Source organism: Tachyglossus aculeatus, chromosome 1 (assembly GCF_015852505.1).
Source record: "Tachyglossus aculeatus isolate mTacAcu1 chromosome 1, mTacAcu1.pri, whole genome shotgun sequence".
Lineage (NCBI taxonomy): Eukaryota > Metazoa > Chordata > Mammalia > Monotremata > Tachyglossidae > Tachyglossus > Tachyglossus aculeatus.
In genome coordinates, this window is record NC_052066.1 from 9,781,190 (window position 1) to 9,797,583 (window position 16,394).

General features: G+C 45.3%; 1 protein-coding gene across 1 annotated transcript in view; it reads left to right on the top strand.

The window, feature by feature from the left end:
• The window catches only part of USP37 (ubiquitin specific peptidase 37), a 270,227-nt gene that overhangs the window by 154,456 nt on the left and 99,377 nt on the right, over positions 1-16,394 (top strand). The window contains exons 13-14 of the mRNA XM_038740830.1: positions 7,365-7,482; positions 10,074-10,153. Coding sequence (XP_038596758.1) covers positions 7,365-7,482; positions 10,074-10,153 — 198 coding nt within the window. The remainder of the gene's footprint in view (positions 1-7,364; positions 7,483-10,073; positions 10,154-16,394) is intronic.

The window sequence follows — 16,394 nt, forward strand, 5'->3', positions numbered from 1 at the left end:
CCTGGGCTGTAGTTAGTGCCTAACAGATACCATTTAAGGAGGAAAATACAGGCCATCGCCCTCCTGCGTCACGCTTAGTATGGTGCCTGGGCTGTAGTAAGTGCCTAACAGATACCATTTAAGGAGGAAAATAAAGGCCATCGCCCTCCTGTGTCACGCTTAGTACAGCGCCTGGGCTGTAGTAAGTGCCTAACAGATACCATTTAAGGAGGAAAATAAAGGCCATCCACGCTCCTGCATCATGCTTAGTACGGCGCCTGGGCTGTAATAAGTGCCTAACAGATACCATTTAAGGAGGAAAATAAAGGCCATCGCCCTCCTGTGTCACGCTTAGTATGGTGCCTGGGCCGTAGTAAGTGCCTAACAGATCCCATTTAAGGAGGAAAATACAGGCCATCGCCCTCCTGCGTCACGCTTAGTACGGTGCCTGGGCTGTAGTAAGTGCCTAACAGATACCATTTAAGGAGGAAAACAGGCCATCCACACTACTGCATCACGCTTAGTATGGTGCCTGGGCTGTAGTAAGTGCCTAACAGATACCATTTAAGGAGGAAAACAGGCCATCCACGCTACTGCATCACGCTTAGTATGGTGCCTGGGCTGTAGTAAGTGCCTAACAGATACCATTTAAGGAGGAAAATAAAGGCCATCCACGCTCTTGCATCACGCTTAGTATGGCGCCTGGGCTGTAGTAAGTGCCTAACAGATACCATTTAAGGAGGAAAATAAAGGCCATCGCCCTCCTGCGTCACGCTTAGTATGGTGCCTGGGCTGTAGTAAGTGCCTAACAAATACCATTTAAGGAGGAAAATAAAGGCCATCCACGCTTCTGTGTCACGCTTAGTACGGTGCCTGGGCTGTAGTAAGTGCCTAACAGATACCATTTAAGGAGGAAAGAAAAGGCCATCGTACTCCTGTGTCACGCTTAGTACGGTGCCTAGGCTGTAGTAAGTGCCTAACAGATACCATTTAAGGAGGAAAATAAAGGCCATCGCCCTCCTGCGTCACACTTAGTATCGTGCCTGGGCTGTAGTAAGTGCCTAACAGATACCATTTAAGGAAGAAAATAAAGGCCATCCACGCTTCTGTGTCACGCTTAGTACGGTGCCTGGGCTGTAGTAAGTGTCTAACAGATACCATTTAAGGAGGAAAATACAGGCCATCGCCCTCCTGCGTCACGCTTAGTACGGTGCCTGGGCTGTAGTAAGTGCCTAACAGATACCATTTAAGGAGGAAAATAAAGGCTATCCACGCTCCTGCATCACGCTTAGTACGGTGCCTGGACTGTAGTAAGTGCCTAACAGATACCATTTAAAGAGGAGAATAAAGGCCATCGCCCTCCTGCGTCACGCTTAGTACGGCGCCTGGGCTGTAGTAAGTGCCTAACAGGTACCATTTAAGGAGGAAAATAAAGGCCATCGCCCTCCTGCGTCACGCTTAGTACGGCGCCTGGGCTCTAGTAAGTGCCTAACAGATACCACTTAAGGAGGAAAATAAAGGCCATCGCCCTCCTGCGTCACGCTTAGTGCAGTGCCTCGGCTGTAGTAAGTGCCTAACAGATACCATTTAAGGAGGAAAATAAAGGCCATTGCCCTCCTGCGTCATGCTTAGTACGGTGCCTGGGCTGTAGTAAGTGCCTAACAGATACCATTTAAGGAGGAAAATACAGGCCATCACCCTCCTGTGTCACGCTTAGTATGGTGCCCGGGCTGTAGTAAGTACCTAACAGATACCATTTAAGGAGGAAAATAAAGGCCATCACCCTCCTGCGTCACGCTTTGTATGGTGCCTGGGCTGTAGTAAGTGCCTAACAGGTACCATTTAAGGAGAAAAGAAAAGGCCAACGCCCTCCTGGGTCCCGTCTGAGAGGCCGTCAGCTGTCACGACCGGACAGGCTCTCCTTCCTGTGGCCCGGAGAGACGAGCGAAGCTCAAATCAATCGATCAATCATATTTTTTGAGCGCTTACTGTGTGCAGAGCACTGTACTGAGCGCTTGGGAAGTCCAAGTTGGCAACGTATAGAGACGGTCCCTACCCAACAGTGGGCTCACAGTCCAGAAGAAAATTTGGAAAATGCGGGCATCGATCCCGCGAGCGCTCTACCATTGGAGCTAATTCCCCTCCCTAACGCACCATCCCAACCCGACCTGGCTACTCATTCATTCATTCATTCATTCATTCATTCAGTCGTATTTATTGAGCGCTTACTGTGTGCAGAGCACTGGACTAAGCGCTTGGGAAGTCCAGGTTGGCAACATCTAGAGACGGTCCCTACCCAACAGCGGGCTCACGGTCTAGAAGGGGGAGACGGACAACAAAAGAAAACATATTGACAAAATAAAAAAAATGGAATAAATATGTACAAATAAAATAGAGTAATAAATCCGTACAAACATATAATAATAATAATGATGATGGTATTTGTTAAGCGCTTACTATGTGCAAAGCACTGTTCTAAGCGCCGGGGGGGGATGCAAGGTGATCAGGTTGTCCCACGTGGGGGCTCACCGTCTTCATCCCCATTTTACAGATGAGGGAACTGAGGGTCAGAGAAGTGAAGTGACTTTTTCTTTTTTTGATGGCATTCGTTAAGCACTTACTATGTGCAGAGCACTGTTCTAAGCGCCGGGGGGGATACAAGGTGATCAGGTTGTCCCACGGGGGGCTCACAGTGGGACTTGCCCAAGGTCACACAGCAGACGTGTGGCGGAGCCGGGATTCGAACCCATGACCTCTGACTCCAAAGCCCGGGCTCTTTCCACTGATCCACGCTGCTTCTCTCTCTATCTATATATACACATACATATATATATGTATATATATATATATATACATATATCCTCGTGCTGTGGGGAGGGGAAGGAGGTAAGGCGAAGGGAAGGACCTCCTTCCCCTCCCCACAGCACCTGGGTATGTCTTTGTACAGATTTTTTTATTACTCTATTTATTTTATTCGTCCATATTTACTATTCTATTTATTTTGTTAATAACGTGCCTCCCCTCCCCACAGCACCTGGATATGTCTTTGTACAGATTTTTTTATTACTCTATTTATTTTATTCGTCCATATTTACTATTCTATTTATTTTGTTAATAATGTGCCTCCCCTCCCCACAGCACCTGGATATGTCTTTGTACAGATTTTTTTATTACTCTATTTATTTTATTCGTCCATATTTACTATTCTATTTATTTTGTTAATAACGTGCCTCCCCTCCCCACAGCACCTGGATATGTCTTTGTACAGATTTTTTTATTACTCTATTTATTTTATTCGTCCATATTTACTATTCTGTTTATTTTGTTAATAAGGTGCCTCCCCTCCCCACAGCACCTGGGTATGTCTTTGTACAGATTTTTTTATTACTCTATTTATTTTATTCGTCCATATTTACTATTCTATTTATTTTGTTAATAATGTGCCTCCCCTCCCCACAGCACCTGGATATGTCTTTGTACAGATTTTTTTATTACTCTATTTATTTTATTCGTCCATATTTACTATTCTGTTTATTTTGTTAATAAGGTGCCTCCCCTCCCCACAGCACCTGGGTATGTCTTTGTACAGATTTTTTTATTACTCTATTTATTTTATTCGTCCATATTTACTATTCTGTTTATTTTGTTAATAATGTGCCTCCCCTCCCCACAGCACCTGGATATGTCTTTGTACAGATTTTTTTATTACTCTATTTATTTTATTCGTCCATATTCACTATTCTATTTATTTTGTTAATAATGTGCATCTAGCTTTACTTCTATTTATTCTGATGACTTGACACCCGTCCACATGTTTTGTTTTGTTGTCCTTCTCCCCCTTCTAGACTGGGAGCCCGCTGTTGGGTAGGGACCGTCTCTAGATGTTGCCAACTTGGACTTCCCGAGCGCTTAGTACAGTGCTCTGCACACAGTAAGCGCTCAATAAATACGATTGAATGGGGGATCAGTCTGGGAAGGCCTACTCAGTAGCCCTTCACCCCGCAGCCGTCATTCATTCATTCGCATTTATCGAGCGCTCACCGTGTGCGGAGCTCTGTACTGAGCTCTTGAGAGTGTCCAATAGAGCAGTAAACAGACACATTCCCTGCCCACAAGATGCTTCCTCTCCCCCTCGTCCCCCTCTCCATCCCCCCATCTTACCTCCTTCCCTTCCCCACAGCACCTGTATATATGGATATATGTTTGTTCATATTTATTACTCTATTTATTTTACTTATACATATCTATTCTATTTATTTTATTTTGTTAATATGTTTGGTTTTGTTCTCTGTCTCCCCCTTCTAGACTGTGAGCCCACTGTTGGGTAGGGACCGTCTCTATTTGTTGCCAACTTGTACTTCCCGAGTGCTTAGTCCAGTGCTCTGCACACAGTAAGCGCTCAATAAATACGATTGATTGATTGAGTGATTGACCTATTCTATTTATTTTATTTTGTTAATATGTTTGGTTTTGTTCTCTGTCTCCCCCTTCTAGACTGTGAGCCTGCTGTTGGGTAGGGACCGCCTCTATTTGTTGCCAGCTTGTACTTCCCAAGCGCTTAGTCCAGTGCTCTGCACACAGTAAGCGCTCAATAAATACGATTGATTGATTGAGTGATTGATCTATTCTATTTATTTTATTTTGTTAATATGTTTGGTTTTGTTCTCTGTCTCCCCCTTCTAGATTGTGAGCCCACTGTTGGGTAGGGACCGTCTCTATATGTTGCCAACCTGGACGTCCCAAGCGCTTAGTCCAGTGCTCTGCACACAGTAAGCGCTCAATAAATGCGATTGATTGATTGATTAGTACAGTGCTCTGCACACAGTAAGCGCTCAATAAATACGATTGATTGATTGATTGATGCTTCCGGGCTAGAGAAGCGGAATGGCCTAGCGGCTAGAGCGCGGGCCTGGGAATCAAGAGGTCATGGGTTCTAATCCCTGCTCCGCCACTTGTCTGCTGGGGGACCTTGGACAAGTCACTTCACTTCTCTGGGCCTCAGTTCCCTCATCTGGAAAATGGGGACTGACTGCGAGCCCCCCGTGGGACAACCTGATCACCTTGTATCCTCCCCAGCGCTTAGAACAGTGCTTTGCACATAGCAAGCGCTTAACAAATGCCATCGTTATTATCATCATCATCATCAATCGTATTTATCCCCTTCCTTCCTCTCCCCCTCGTCCCCCTCTCCATCCCCCCATCTTACCTCCTTCCCTTCCCCACAGCACCTGTATATATGTGTGTACATATTTATTACTCTATTTATTTTACTTGTACATATCTATTCTATTTATTTTATTTTGTTAGTATGTTTGGTTTTGTTCTCTGTCTCCCCCCTTTTAGACTGTGAGCCCACTGTTGGGTAGGGACTGTCTCTATATGTTGCCAGTTTGTACTTCCCAAGCGCTTAGTACAGTGCTCTGCACATAGTAAGCGCTCAATAAATACGATTGATGATGATGATGATTATTATTATGTTTGGTTTTGTTCTCTGTCTCCCCCTTTTAGACTGTGAGCCCACTGTTGGGTAGAGACTGTCTCTATATGTTGCCAACTTGGACTTCCCAAGCGCTTAGTCCAGTGCTCTGCACATAGTAAGCGCTCAATAAATACGATTGATGATGATGATGATTATTATTATGTTTGGTTTTGTTCTCTGTCTCCCCCTTTTAGACTGTGAGCCCACTGTTGGGTAGAGACTGTCTCTATATGTTGCCAACTTGGACTTCCCAAGCGCTTAGTCCAGTGCTCTGCACACAGTAAGCGCTCAATAAATACGATTGATTGATTGATTATTATTCTTAAGTCACTTCACTTCTCTGGGCCTCAGTGACCTCATCTGGAAAATGGGGATTGAGACGGTGAGTCCCACGTGGGACCGGGACGCTATCCAACCCGATTTGTTTGTATCCACCCCAGCGCTTAGTACAGTGCCTGGCACATACTAAGTGCTTAACAAATACCATTATTCTTATTCCTATTTGGACATGGCAGGCTTGGTCAAGCCGGCAGACGGCGATTGCGTGGTGGTCCAGGGGCCACAGGGGCTCTCACCCTAAGCAGCTCCAAAGAATTTTGGTTTTATTTCTTTTTGCAAAGCTAAATTCATTCATTCAATCACATTTACTGAGCGCTTACTGTGTGCAGAGCACTGTGATAATCTAATTATAATTATGGTATTTACTAAGCACTTAATTTTCCACTCAGCCACGCTGCTTCCCCATCACCCCCGACGGTCCCCAACCCCGATCGTGGGAGCAGAGCAGGAACTCCAGGAATTCCCCCTTTTTCCTCTCCTCCTCCCCATCACCTCCACCCTTCCTCCTTCCCCTCCCCACAGCACCTGTATATCAATCAATCAATCGTATTTATTGAGCGCTCACTGTGTGCAGAGCACTGTACTAAGCGCTTGGGAAGGCCAAGTTGGCAACATATAGAGACGGTCCCTCCCCAACAGTGGGCTCACAGTCTAGAAGGTCATGGGTTGTCCAGATTTATTCATCAATCGTATTTATTGAGCGCTTACTATGTGCAGAGCACTGTACTAAGCGCTTGGGAAGTACAAATTGGCAACATATAGAGACAGTCCCTACCCAACAGTGGGCTCACAGATTTATTACTCTATTCATTTTACTTGTACGTATTTAATATTCTATTTATTTTGTTAATGATCAATCAATCAATCAATCGTATTTATTGAGCGCTTATTGTGTGCAGAGCACTGTACTAAGTGCTTGGGAAGTACAAGTTGGCAACATAATGATGTGCATAGAGGTTTAATTCTATTTATTCTGACAACTTGACACCCGTCCACATGTTTTGTCGTCTGTCTCCCCCTTCTAGACTGTGAGCCCATTGTTGGGTCTCTATATGTCGCCAACTGGTACTTCACAAGCGCTTAGTACAGTGCTCTGCGCACAGGAAGCGCCCAATAAATACGATTGAATGAATGAATGAATGAATAAATACGATTGAATGAATTCCCAAACGTTTGGGCGTGCCCAGCCGTCCCGTCCCTCCCCCATCCCGTTTGTGGGAGCAGGGAGAAGCAGTGTGGCTCAGTGGAAAGATCCCGGGCTTTGGAGTCAGAGGTCATGGGTTCAAATCCCGGGTCTGCCAACTGTCAGCTGGGTGACTTTGGGCAAGTCACTTCACTTCTCGGGGCCTTAGTGACCTCATCTGGAAAATGGGGATGAAGACTGTGAGCCCCCTGTGGGACAACCTGATCACCTTGTAACCTCCCCAGCACTTAGAACGGTGCTTTGCACATAATAAGTGCTTAATAAATGCAATTATTATTATTATTATTGTTATCCTGGGGGCCTTGGGTGCAGTTGACCTTAGAGGATCGCTTTTATTTCTGTTTTTTCTTTTCTCCCGAGCAGCTGCGGCGAGACGATCCCCAAACGAGAACAGTTTAACAACCTCTCCATCGACCTGCCCCGAAGGAAGAAACCGCTGCCCTCGCGCTCTGTCCAGGATTCCCTCGATCTCTTCTTCCGGGTAAGTAATTCCATAATAATAATAATAATAATAACAACAATAATAATAATAATAATAACAACAACAATAATAATAATAATAATAATAATGGTATTAAGCGCTTACTACGTGTGAAGCACTGCTCTAAGCGCTGGGGGGAATACAAGGTGATCAGGTTGTGACCCATATCGCTCAGGACCGTCCTGCAGCCCCTGGTAAAATACATGGCTTCCAGAGAAGGTCTTTAATCAATCAATCAATCAATCAGTCATATTTATTGAGCGCTTACTATGTGCAGAGCACTGTACTAAGCGCTTGGGAAGTCCAAGTTGGCAACATATAGAGACAGTCCCTACCCAACAGTGGGCTCACAGCCTAAAAGGGGGAGACAGAGAACAAAACCAAACATACTAACAAAATAAAAAATAAGAACAACAAGAATGATACCCCGTTGTTGGGTAGGGATCGTCTCGATCTGTTGCCGAATTGTAATAATACTACTACTACTAATAATAATGGCATTTATTAAGCGCTTACTATGTGCAAAGCACCGTTCTAAGCACTGGGGAGGTTACAGACTGAGCCCACTGTTGGGTAGGGACCGTCTCGATCTGTTGCCGAATTGTAATAATAATACTACTAATAATGATAATGGCATTTATTAAGCGCTTACCTACTACTACTGATAATTATGGCATTTATTAAGCGCTTACTATGTGCAAAGCACCGTTCTAAGCGCTGGGGAGGTTACCGACTGTGAGCCCACTGTTGGGTAGGGACTGTCTTGATCTGTTGCCGAATTGTAATAATACAACTACTACTAATAATAATGGCATTTATTAAGTGCTTACTATGTGCAAAGCACTGTTCTAAGCACTGGGGAGGTTACAGACTGTGAGCCCACTGTTGGGTAGGGACCGTCTTGATCTGCTGCCGAATTGTAATAATAATACTACTACTAATAATAATAATGGCATTTATTAAGCACTTACTGTGTGCAAAGCACCGTTCTAAGTGCTGGGGAGGTTACAGACTTAACCCAGCTGTTGGGTAGGGACCGTCTTGATCTGTCGCCGAATTGTAATAATAATACTACTATGAATAATAATGGCATTTATTAAGCGCTTACTATGTGCAAAGCACCGTTCTAAGTGCTGGGGAGGTTACAGACTTAACCCAGCTGTTGGGTAGGGACCGTCTTGATCTGTCGCCGAATTGTAATAATAATACTACTATGAATAATAATGGCATTTATTAAGCGCTTACTATGTGCAAAGCACCGTTCTAAGTGCTGGGGAGGTTACAGACTGTGAGCCCACTGTTGGGTAGGGACCGTCTCGATCTGCTGCCGAATTGTAATAATAATACTACTACTAATAATAATAATGGCATTTATTAAGCGCTTACTATGTGCAAAGCACCATTCTAAGTGCTGAGGAGGTTACAGACTGTGAGCCCACTGTTGGGTAGGGACCGTCTCTATATGTTGACAACTTGTACTTCCCAAGCGCTTAGTACAGTGCTCTGCACACAGTATGCACTCAATAAATACGATTGATTGATTGATTGATTGATTACAGAGTGATCAGGTTGTCCCAAGGGGGGCTCCCAGTCGTCATCCCCATTTTACAGATGAGGGAACTGAGGCTCAGAGAAGTGAAGTGAGTTGCCCAAAGTCACGCAGCTGACGAGTGGCGGAGCCGGGCTTTGAACCCCTCCTTCCTCTCCCCCTCATTCATTCATTCAGGCGTATTTATTGAGCGCTTATTGTGTGCAGAGCACTGGACTAAGCGCTCGGGAAGTCCAAGTTGGCAACATCTAGAGACGGTCCCTACCCAACAGCGGGCTCACAGGCTAGAAGGGGGAGACAGACAACAAAACCAAACATATTAACAAAATAAAATAAATAGACTAGAAACGTACAAGGAAAATAGAGTAATGAATAGGACAAAATAAAATAAATAGAATAGATAGGTACAAGCAAAATAAATAGAGTAATAAATATGTACAAACATATATACATATATACAGGTGCTGTGGGGAAAGGGAAGGAGGTAAGGCGGGGGGGATGGAGATTAAATTGTACTAAGCGCAGGGGGAGAAAAGTTCCCAAGCGCTTAGTACAGTGCTCTGCACACAGTAAGCGCTCAATCAATCAATCGTATTTATTGAGCACTTACTGTGTGCAGAGCACTGTACTAAGCGCTTGGGAAGTACAAGTTGGCAACATATAGAGATTGTCCCTACCCAACAGCGGGCTCACAGTCTAAAAGGGGGAGACAGAGAACAAAACCAAACATACTAACAAAATAAAATAGAATAGATATGTACAAATAAAATAAATAAATAAATAGAGTAAAAAATATGTACAAACATATATACATATATACAGGTGCTGTGGGGAAGGGAAGGAGGTAAGATGGGGGATGGAGGTAAGATGGGGGGGATGGAGATTATGCTAATGATAATAATCATGATTCTAATAATAATTATTATTATTATAGTATTTGTTCATTCATTCATTTAGTAATTCATTCATTCAGTCGTGTTTATTGAGGAAGTTCAGAGGAGGAAGGGGGAATTCCAACCTGGTTTATTTTTGTCGCTCCCAGGCGGAGGAGCTGGAGTATTCCTGCGAAAAGTGCGGCGGAAAGTCCGCCGTCGTCATGCACAAATTCAACCGGCTTCCCAGGTACGTCCCGGCCTCGCTCGGCTCGGCTTCTCTCTTCCGCGTCGTGAGTGTAAAAGCCTGCCATCATCATCATCAATCGTATTTATTGAGCGCTTACTGTGTGCAGAGCACTGTACTAAGCTCTTGGGAAGTACAAATTAGCAACATATAGAGACAGTCTCTACCCAACAGTGGGCTCACAGTCTAAAAGATATCTGTCGATATCTGGCATTTATTTATCGACACTCCTTCCTTCCTCTCCCCCTCGTCCCCCTCTCCATCCCCCCCATCTTACCTCCTTCCCTTCCCCACAGCACCTGTATAGATGTATATATGTTTGTACAGATTTATTACTCTATTTATTTATTTATTTTGCTTGTACCTATCTATTCTATTTATTTTATTTTGTTAGTATGTTTGGTTTTGTTCTCTGTCTCCCCCTTTTAGACTGTGAGCCCACTGTTGGGTAGGGGCTGTCTCTAGATGTTGCCAACTTGGACTTCCCAAGCGCTTAGTACAGTGCTCTGCACACAGTAAGTGCTCAATAAATACCATTGATGATAATAATAATAATAATAATGATGGCATTTATTAAGCGCTTACTATGTGCAAAGCACTGTTCTAAGCGCTGGGGTGGTTACAAGGTGATCAGGTTGTCCCCCGGGGGGCTCATGGTCTTAATCCCCATTTTTCAGATGAGGGAACTGAGGCCCAGAGGAGTGAAGTGACTTGCCCAAAGTCACACAGCTGACAATTGGCGGAGCCGGGATTTGAACCCATGGCCTCTGACTCCAAAGCCCGGGCTCTTTCCACTGAGCCACGCTGCTTCTCGATGATGATGATGATGATGACACTCGTGCCTCCTCCTTCCCCCTCTAGACCGTGAGCTCACTGTGGGCAGGGAACGCGCCTGCTTTATTGGTAGGGAAGCGGCACAGCCAAAGAGAAGCGGCGTGGCTCAGGGGAAAGAGCCCGGGCTTTGGAGTCAGAGGTCATGGGTTCAAATCCTGGCTCCGCCAATTCTCGGCTGTGTGACTTTGGGCAGGTCACTTCTCTGGGCCTCAGTTCCCTCATCTGGAAAATGGGGATGAAGACTGTGAGCCCCCCGTGGGACAACCTGATCACCTTGTAACCTCCCCAGTGCTTAGAACAGTGCTTTGTACGCTTAATAAATGCCACCATTATTATCATTAATGGGTAGAGCCTGGACATGGGAGGCGGGAGGTCATGGGTTCTAATCCCGACCCCGCCACTTGTCTGCCGAGTGACCTTGGGTAAGTCACTTCGCTTCTCTGGGCCTCAGTTCCCTCATTGAGCCTGGGAGCCCCACGTGGGTCAGGGACTGTGTCCAGCCCGATTTCCTCGGATCCACCCCAGCGCTTACTACAGTGCCTGGCACATAGTAAGCACTTAACAAATACCACTGTTAGTATTCATCCCCCCATGTTACCTCCTTCCCCTCCCCACAGCACCTGTATATATGTATATATGTTTGTACATATTTATTACTCTATTTATTTATTTTACTTGTACATATCTATTCTATTCATTTTATTTTGTCAGTATGTTTGGTTTTGTTCTCTGTCTCCCCCTTTTAGACTGTGAGCCCACTATTGGGTAGGGACTGTCTCTATATGTTGCCGAATTGTAATAATAGTACAATTATCGTTACTCTGATTATTACTCTGATAATTCTAGACCGTGAGCCCGCTGTTGGGTAGGGACCGTCTCTCTATGTTGCCAACTTGTACTTCCCAAGCGCTTAGTCCAGTGCTCTGCACACAGTAAGCGCTCAATAAATACGAACGAATGAATGGAGATGATATAAGGTGATCAGGTGCCACGCTGCTTCTCCAGATTAGACTGTGAGCCCACTGTTGGGTAGGGACCATCTCTATATGTTGCCAACTTGGACTCCCCAAGCGCTTAGTACAGTGCTCTGCACACAGTAAGCGCTCAATAAATACGAATGAATGAATGGAGAGGATATAAGGTGATCAGGTTCCACGCTCCTTCTCCAGATTAGACTGTGAGCCCACTGTTGGGTAGGGACCGTCTCTATATGTGGCCAACTTGTACTCCCCAAGCGCTTAGTACAGTGCTCTGCACACAGTAAGCGCTCAATAAATACGATCGAATGAATGAAGGTGGTCCCATGTGGGTCTCACAGTCTTAATCTCCATTTGACCTCTTATTTTATTGACGGTTTGAAGTGTTTGGTCCTAAGCTCCACGCTGAAGCCAAGGTAATCAGGGCAGACTCAGTCCTTTTCCGCTCTCCCTGGGTTCTAACGAGACTGGAGAGTTAATAATAATAATAACAATAATAATAATAATGGTATTTGTTAAGCGCTTTACTACGTGCCAAGCACTGTTCAAAGCACTGGAGAGGATATAAGGTGATCAGGTTGTCCCACATGGGGCTCGCAGTCTTGATCCAACTTGTTGCCAACTTGTACTTCCCAAGCGCTTAGTACAGTGCTCTGCACACAGTAAGCGCTCAATAAATATGATTGATTGATTGATTGATCCAAGCTAATCAGGTTGGACACAGTCCCTGACATTCATTCATTAATTCATTCGATCCTCCCCTCCCCACAGCACCTGTATATATGTTTGTACGGATTTATTACTCTATTTTATTTTTTTTGTACGTATTTATTCTATTTATTTTATTTTGTTAATATGTTTTGTTTTGTTCTCTGTCTCCCCCTTCTAGACTGTGAGCCCGCTGTTGGGTAGGGACCGTCTCTATGTGTTGCCAACTTGGACTTCCCAGGCACTTAGTACAGTGCTCTGCACACAGTAAGCGCTCAGTAAATGCAATTGAATGAATGAATGAATGAATATTGAGAGCTTAATATAATAATAATAATAATAATAGCATTTATTAAGCGCTTACTATGTGTGAAGCACTGTTCTAAGTGTTGGGTAGGTTAATATATGCAGAGCACTGTACTAAGTGCTTGGGAGAGGACAATACAACAATAAACAGACACATTCCCAGCCCACAGCGAGGTCACAGTCCAGAGGAGGGGGAGACAGACTTGGGGCTCACAGTCTTAATCCCCATTTTCCAGATAATAATAATAATAATAATAATGGCATTTATTAAGTGCATACTATGTGCAAAACACTGTTCTAAACGCTGGGGAGGTTACAAGGTGATCAGGTTGTCCCAAAGGGGGCTCACAGTCTTCATCCCCATTTTAGAGATGAGGGAACTGAGGCCCAGAGAAGTGAAGTGACTGACCCAAAGTCACCCAGCTGACAGTTGGCGGAGCCGGGATTTGAACCCATGACCTGTGACTCCAAAGCCCGGGCTCTTTCCACTGAGCCACGCTGCTTTTTGGGGGTGGGGAGGGGTTTGGTTGCTTTCCTTTGGGTTTTTTAATAGTATTTGGTACAGGTTTACTCTGTCCCAGGCACTGTAGTAAGCGCTAGTGTAGATCCAAGCTAATCAGGTTGGACACAGTCCCTGTCATTCGATCGATCCTATCTATTGAGCGCTTAATATGCGCAGTGCACTGTACTAAGTGCTTGGGAGAGGACAATACAACAATAAACAGACACATTCCCAGCCCACAGCGAGGTCACAGTCCAGAGGAGGGGGAGACAGAAATGGGGCTCACAGTCTTAATCCCCATTTTCCAGATAATAATAACAATAATAATGGCATTTATTAAGCGCTTAATATGTGCAGTGCACTGTACTAAGTGCTTGGGAGAGGACAATACAACAATAAACAGACACATTCCCAGCCCACAGCGAGGTCACAGTCCAGAGGAGGGGGAGACAGACTTGGGGCTCACAGTCTTAATCCCCATTTTCCAGATAATAATAATAATAATGGCATTTATTAAGTGCATACTATGTGCAAAACACTGTTCTAAACGCTGGGGAGGTTACAAGGTGATCAGGTTATCCCAAAGGGGGCTCATAGTCTTCATCCCCAGTTTAGAGATGAGGGAACTGAGGCCCAGAGAAGTGAAGTGACTGGCCCAAAGTCACCCAGCTGACAGTTGGCGGAGCCGGGATTTGAACCCATGACCCGTGACTCCAAAGCCCGGGCTCTTTCCACTGAGCCACGCTGCTTTTTGGGGGTGGGGAGGGGTTTGGTTGCTTTCTTTTGGGTTTTTTAATAGTATTTGGTACAGGTTTACTCTGTCCCAGGCACTGTAGTAAGCGTTAGTGTAGATCCAAGCTAATCAGGTTGGACACAGTCCCTGTCATTCATTCAATCATTCTATCCTATCTGTTGAGCGCTTAACATGCACAGTGCACTGTACTAAGTGCTTGGGAGAGGACGATACAACAATAAACAGACACATTCCCAGCCCACAGCAAGGTCACAGTCCAAAGGAGGGGGAGACAGACAGGGGGCTCACAGTCTTAATCCCCATTTTCCGGATAATAATAACAATAATAATGGCATTTATTGAGCGCTTAATATGTGCAGTGCACTGTACTAAGTGCTTGGGAGAGGACAATACAACAATAAACAGGCACATTCCCAGCCCACAGTGAGGTCACAGTCCAGAGGAGGGGGAGACAGACATGGGGCTCACAGTCTTAATCTCCATTTTCCAGATAATAATAACAATAATAATGGCATTTATTAAGTGCATATTATGTGCAAAGCACTGTTCTAAGCGCTGGGGAGGTTACAAGGTGATCAGGTTGTCCCAAAGGGGGCTCACAGTCTTCATCCCCAGTTTAGAGATGAGGGAACTGAGGCCCAGGGAAGTGGAGTGACTGGCCCAAAGTCACCCAGCTGACAGTTGGCAGAGCCAGGATTTGAACCCATGACCTGTGACTCCAAAGCCCGGGCTCTTTCCACTGAGCCACGCTGCTTTTTGGGGGTGGGGAGGGGTTTGGTTGCTTTCTTTTGGGTTTTTTAATAGTATTTGGTACAGGTGTACTCTGTCCCAGGCACTGTAGTAAGCCCACTGTAGATCCAAGCTAATCAGGTTGGACACAGTCCTTGTCATTCATTCAATCAATCATTCGATCCTATCTATTGAGCGCTCCATTTTCCAGATAATAATAACAATAATAACAATAATAATGGCATTTATTAAGTGCATACTATGTGCAAAACACTGTTCCCCCTTTTAGACTGTGAGCCCACTGTTGGGTAGGGACTGTCTCTATGTGATGCCAATTTGTACTTCCCAAGCGCTTAGTACAGTGCTCTGCACATAGTAAGCGCTCAATAAATACGATTGATTGATTGATTGATTGTTCTAAGCGCTGGGGAGGTTACAAGGTGATCAGGTTGTCCCAAAGGGGGCTCACAGTCTTCATCCCTATTTGACAGATGAGGGAACTGAGGCCCAAAGTCACCCAGCTGACAGTTGGTGGAGCCGGGATTTGAACCCACGACCTGTGACTCCAAAGCCCCGGGCTCTTTCCACTGAGCCACGCTGCTTCTCGTGAGGGAACTGAGGCCCAGAGAAGGGAAGCGAATGGCCCAAGGTCCCACAGCAGACGAGCGGCAGAGTCGGGATGAGACTGTGAGCCTACTGTTGGGTAGGGACTGTCTCTATATGTTGCCAACTTGTACTTCCCAAGCGCTTAGTACAGTGCTCTGCACATAGTAAGTGCTCAGTAAATGCGATTGATTGATTGATTGATTGATTGAACCCTGGTCCTCTGATTCCCGGGCCCGGGCTTTTCCCAGCAGGTCCCGCTACTTCTCCAGGAGGGATGGGTTTTCCAGCCCGTTGGCTCTTGGAATTCCCCCTTCCCCCGGCAGAATCCGTAAATCATCAATCATCATCATCAATCGTATTTATTGAGCGCTTACTGTGTGCAGAGCACTGTACTAAGCGCTTGTCTCACCTGTAAAATGGGGATGAAGACTGTGAGACCCCCGTGGGACAACCTGATCACCTTGTTACCTCCCCAGCGCTTAGAACAGTGCTTTGCACATAGTAAGCGCTTAATAAATGCCACCATTATTATTATTATTATTATTAATCCCTGTCTGGTCATCTTCTAGACCGCGAGCCCACTGATGGGTAGGGACCATCTCTATATGTTGCCAACTTGGACTTCCCAAGCTCTTAGTACAGTGCTCTGCACACAGTAAGCGCTCAATAAATACGATTGATTGATCTCCCGCCGCTCTTCGGCTCGAAATAGCCGCCCCTTTAGGGCACTGAATTACTCAGTTGCTCCTCCGTCATCCCCTTGGCTGCGTCCATCTGGACGCGCAACTTTAAAGCAGCGAGGAAATATCGAACCAGATGGCCAACTTG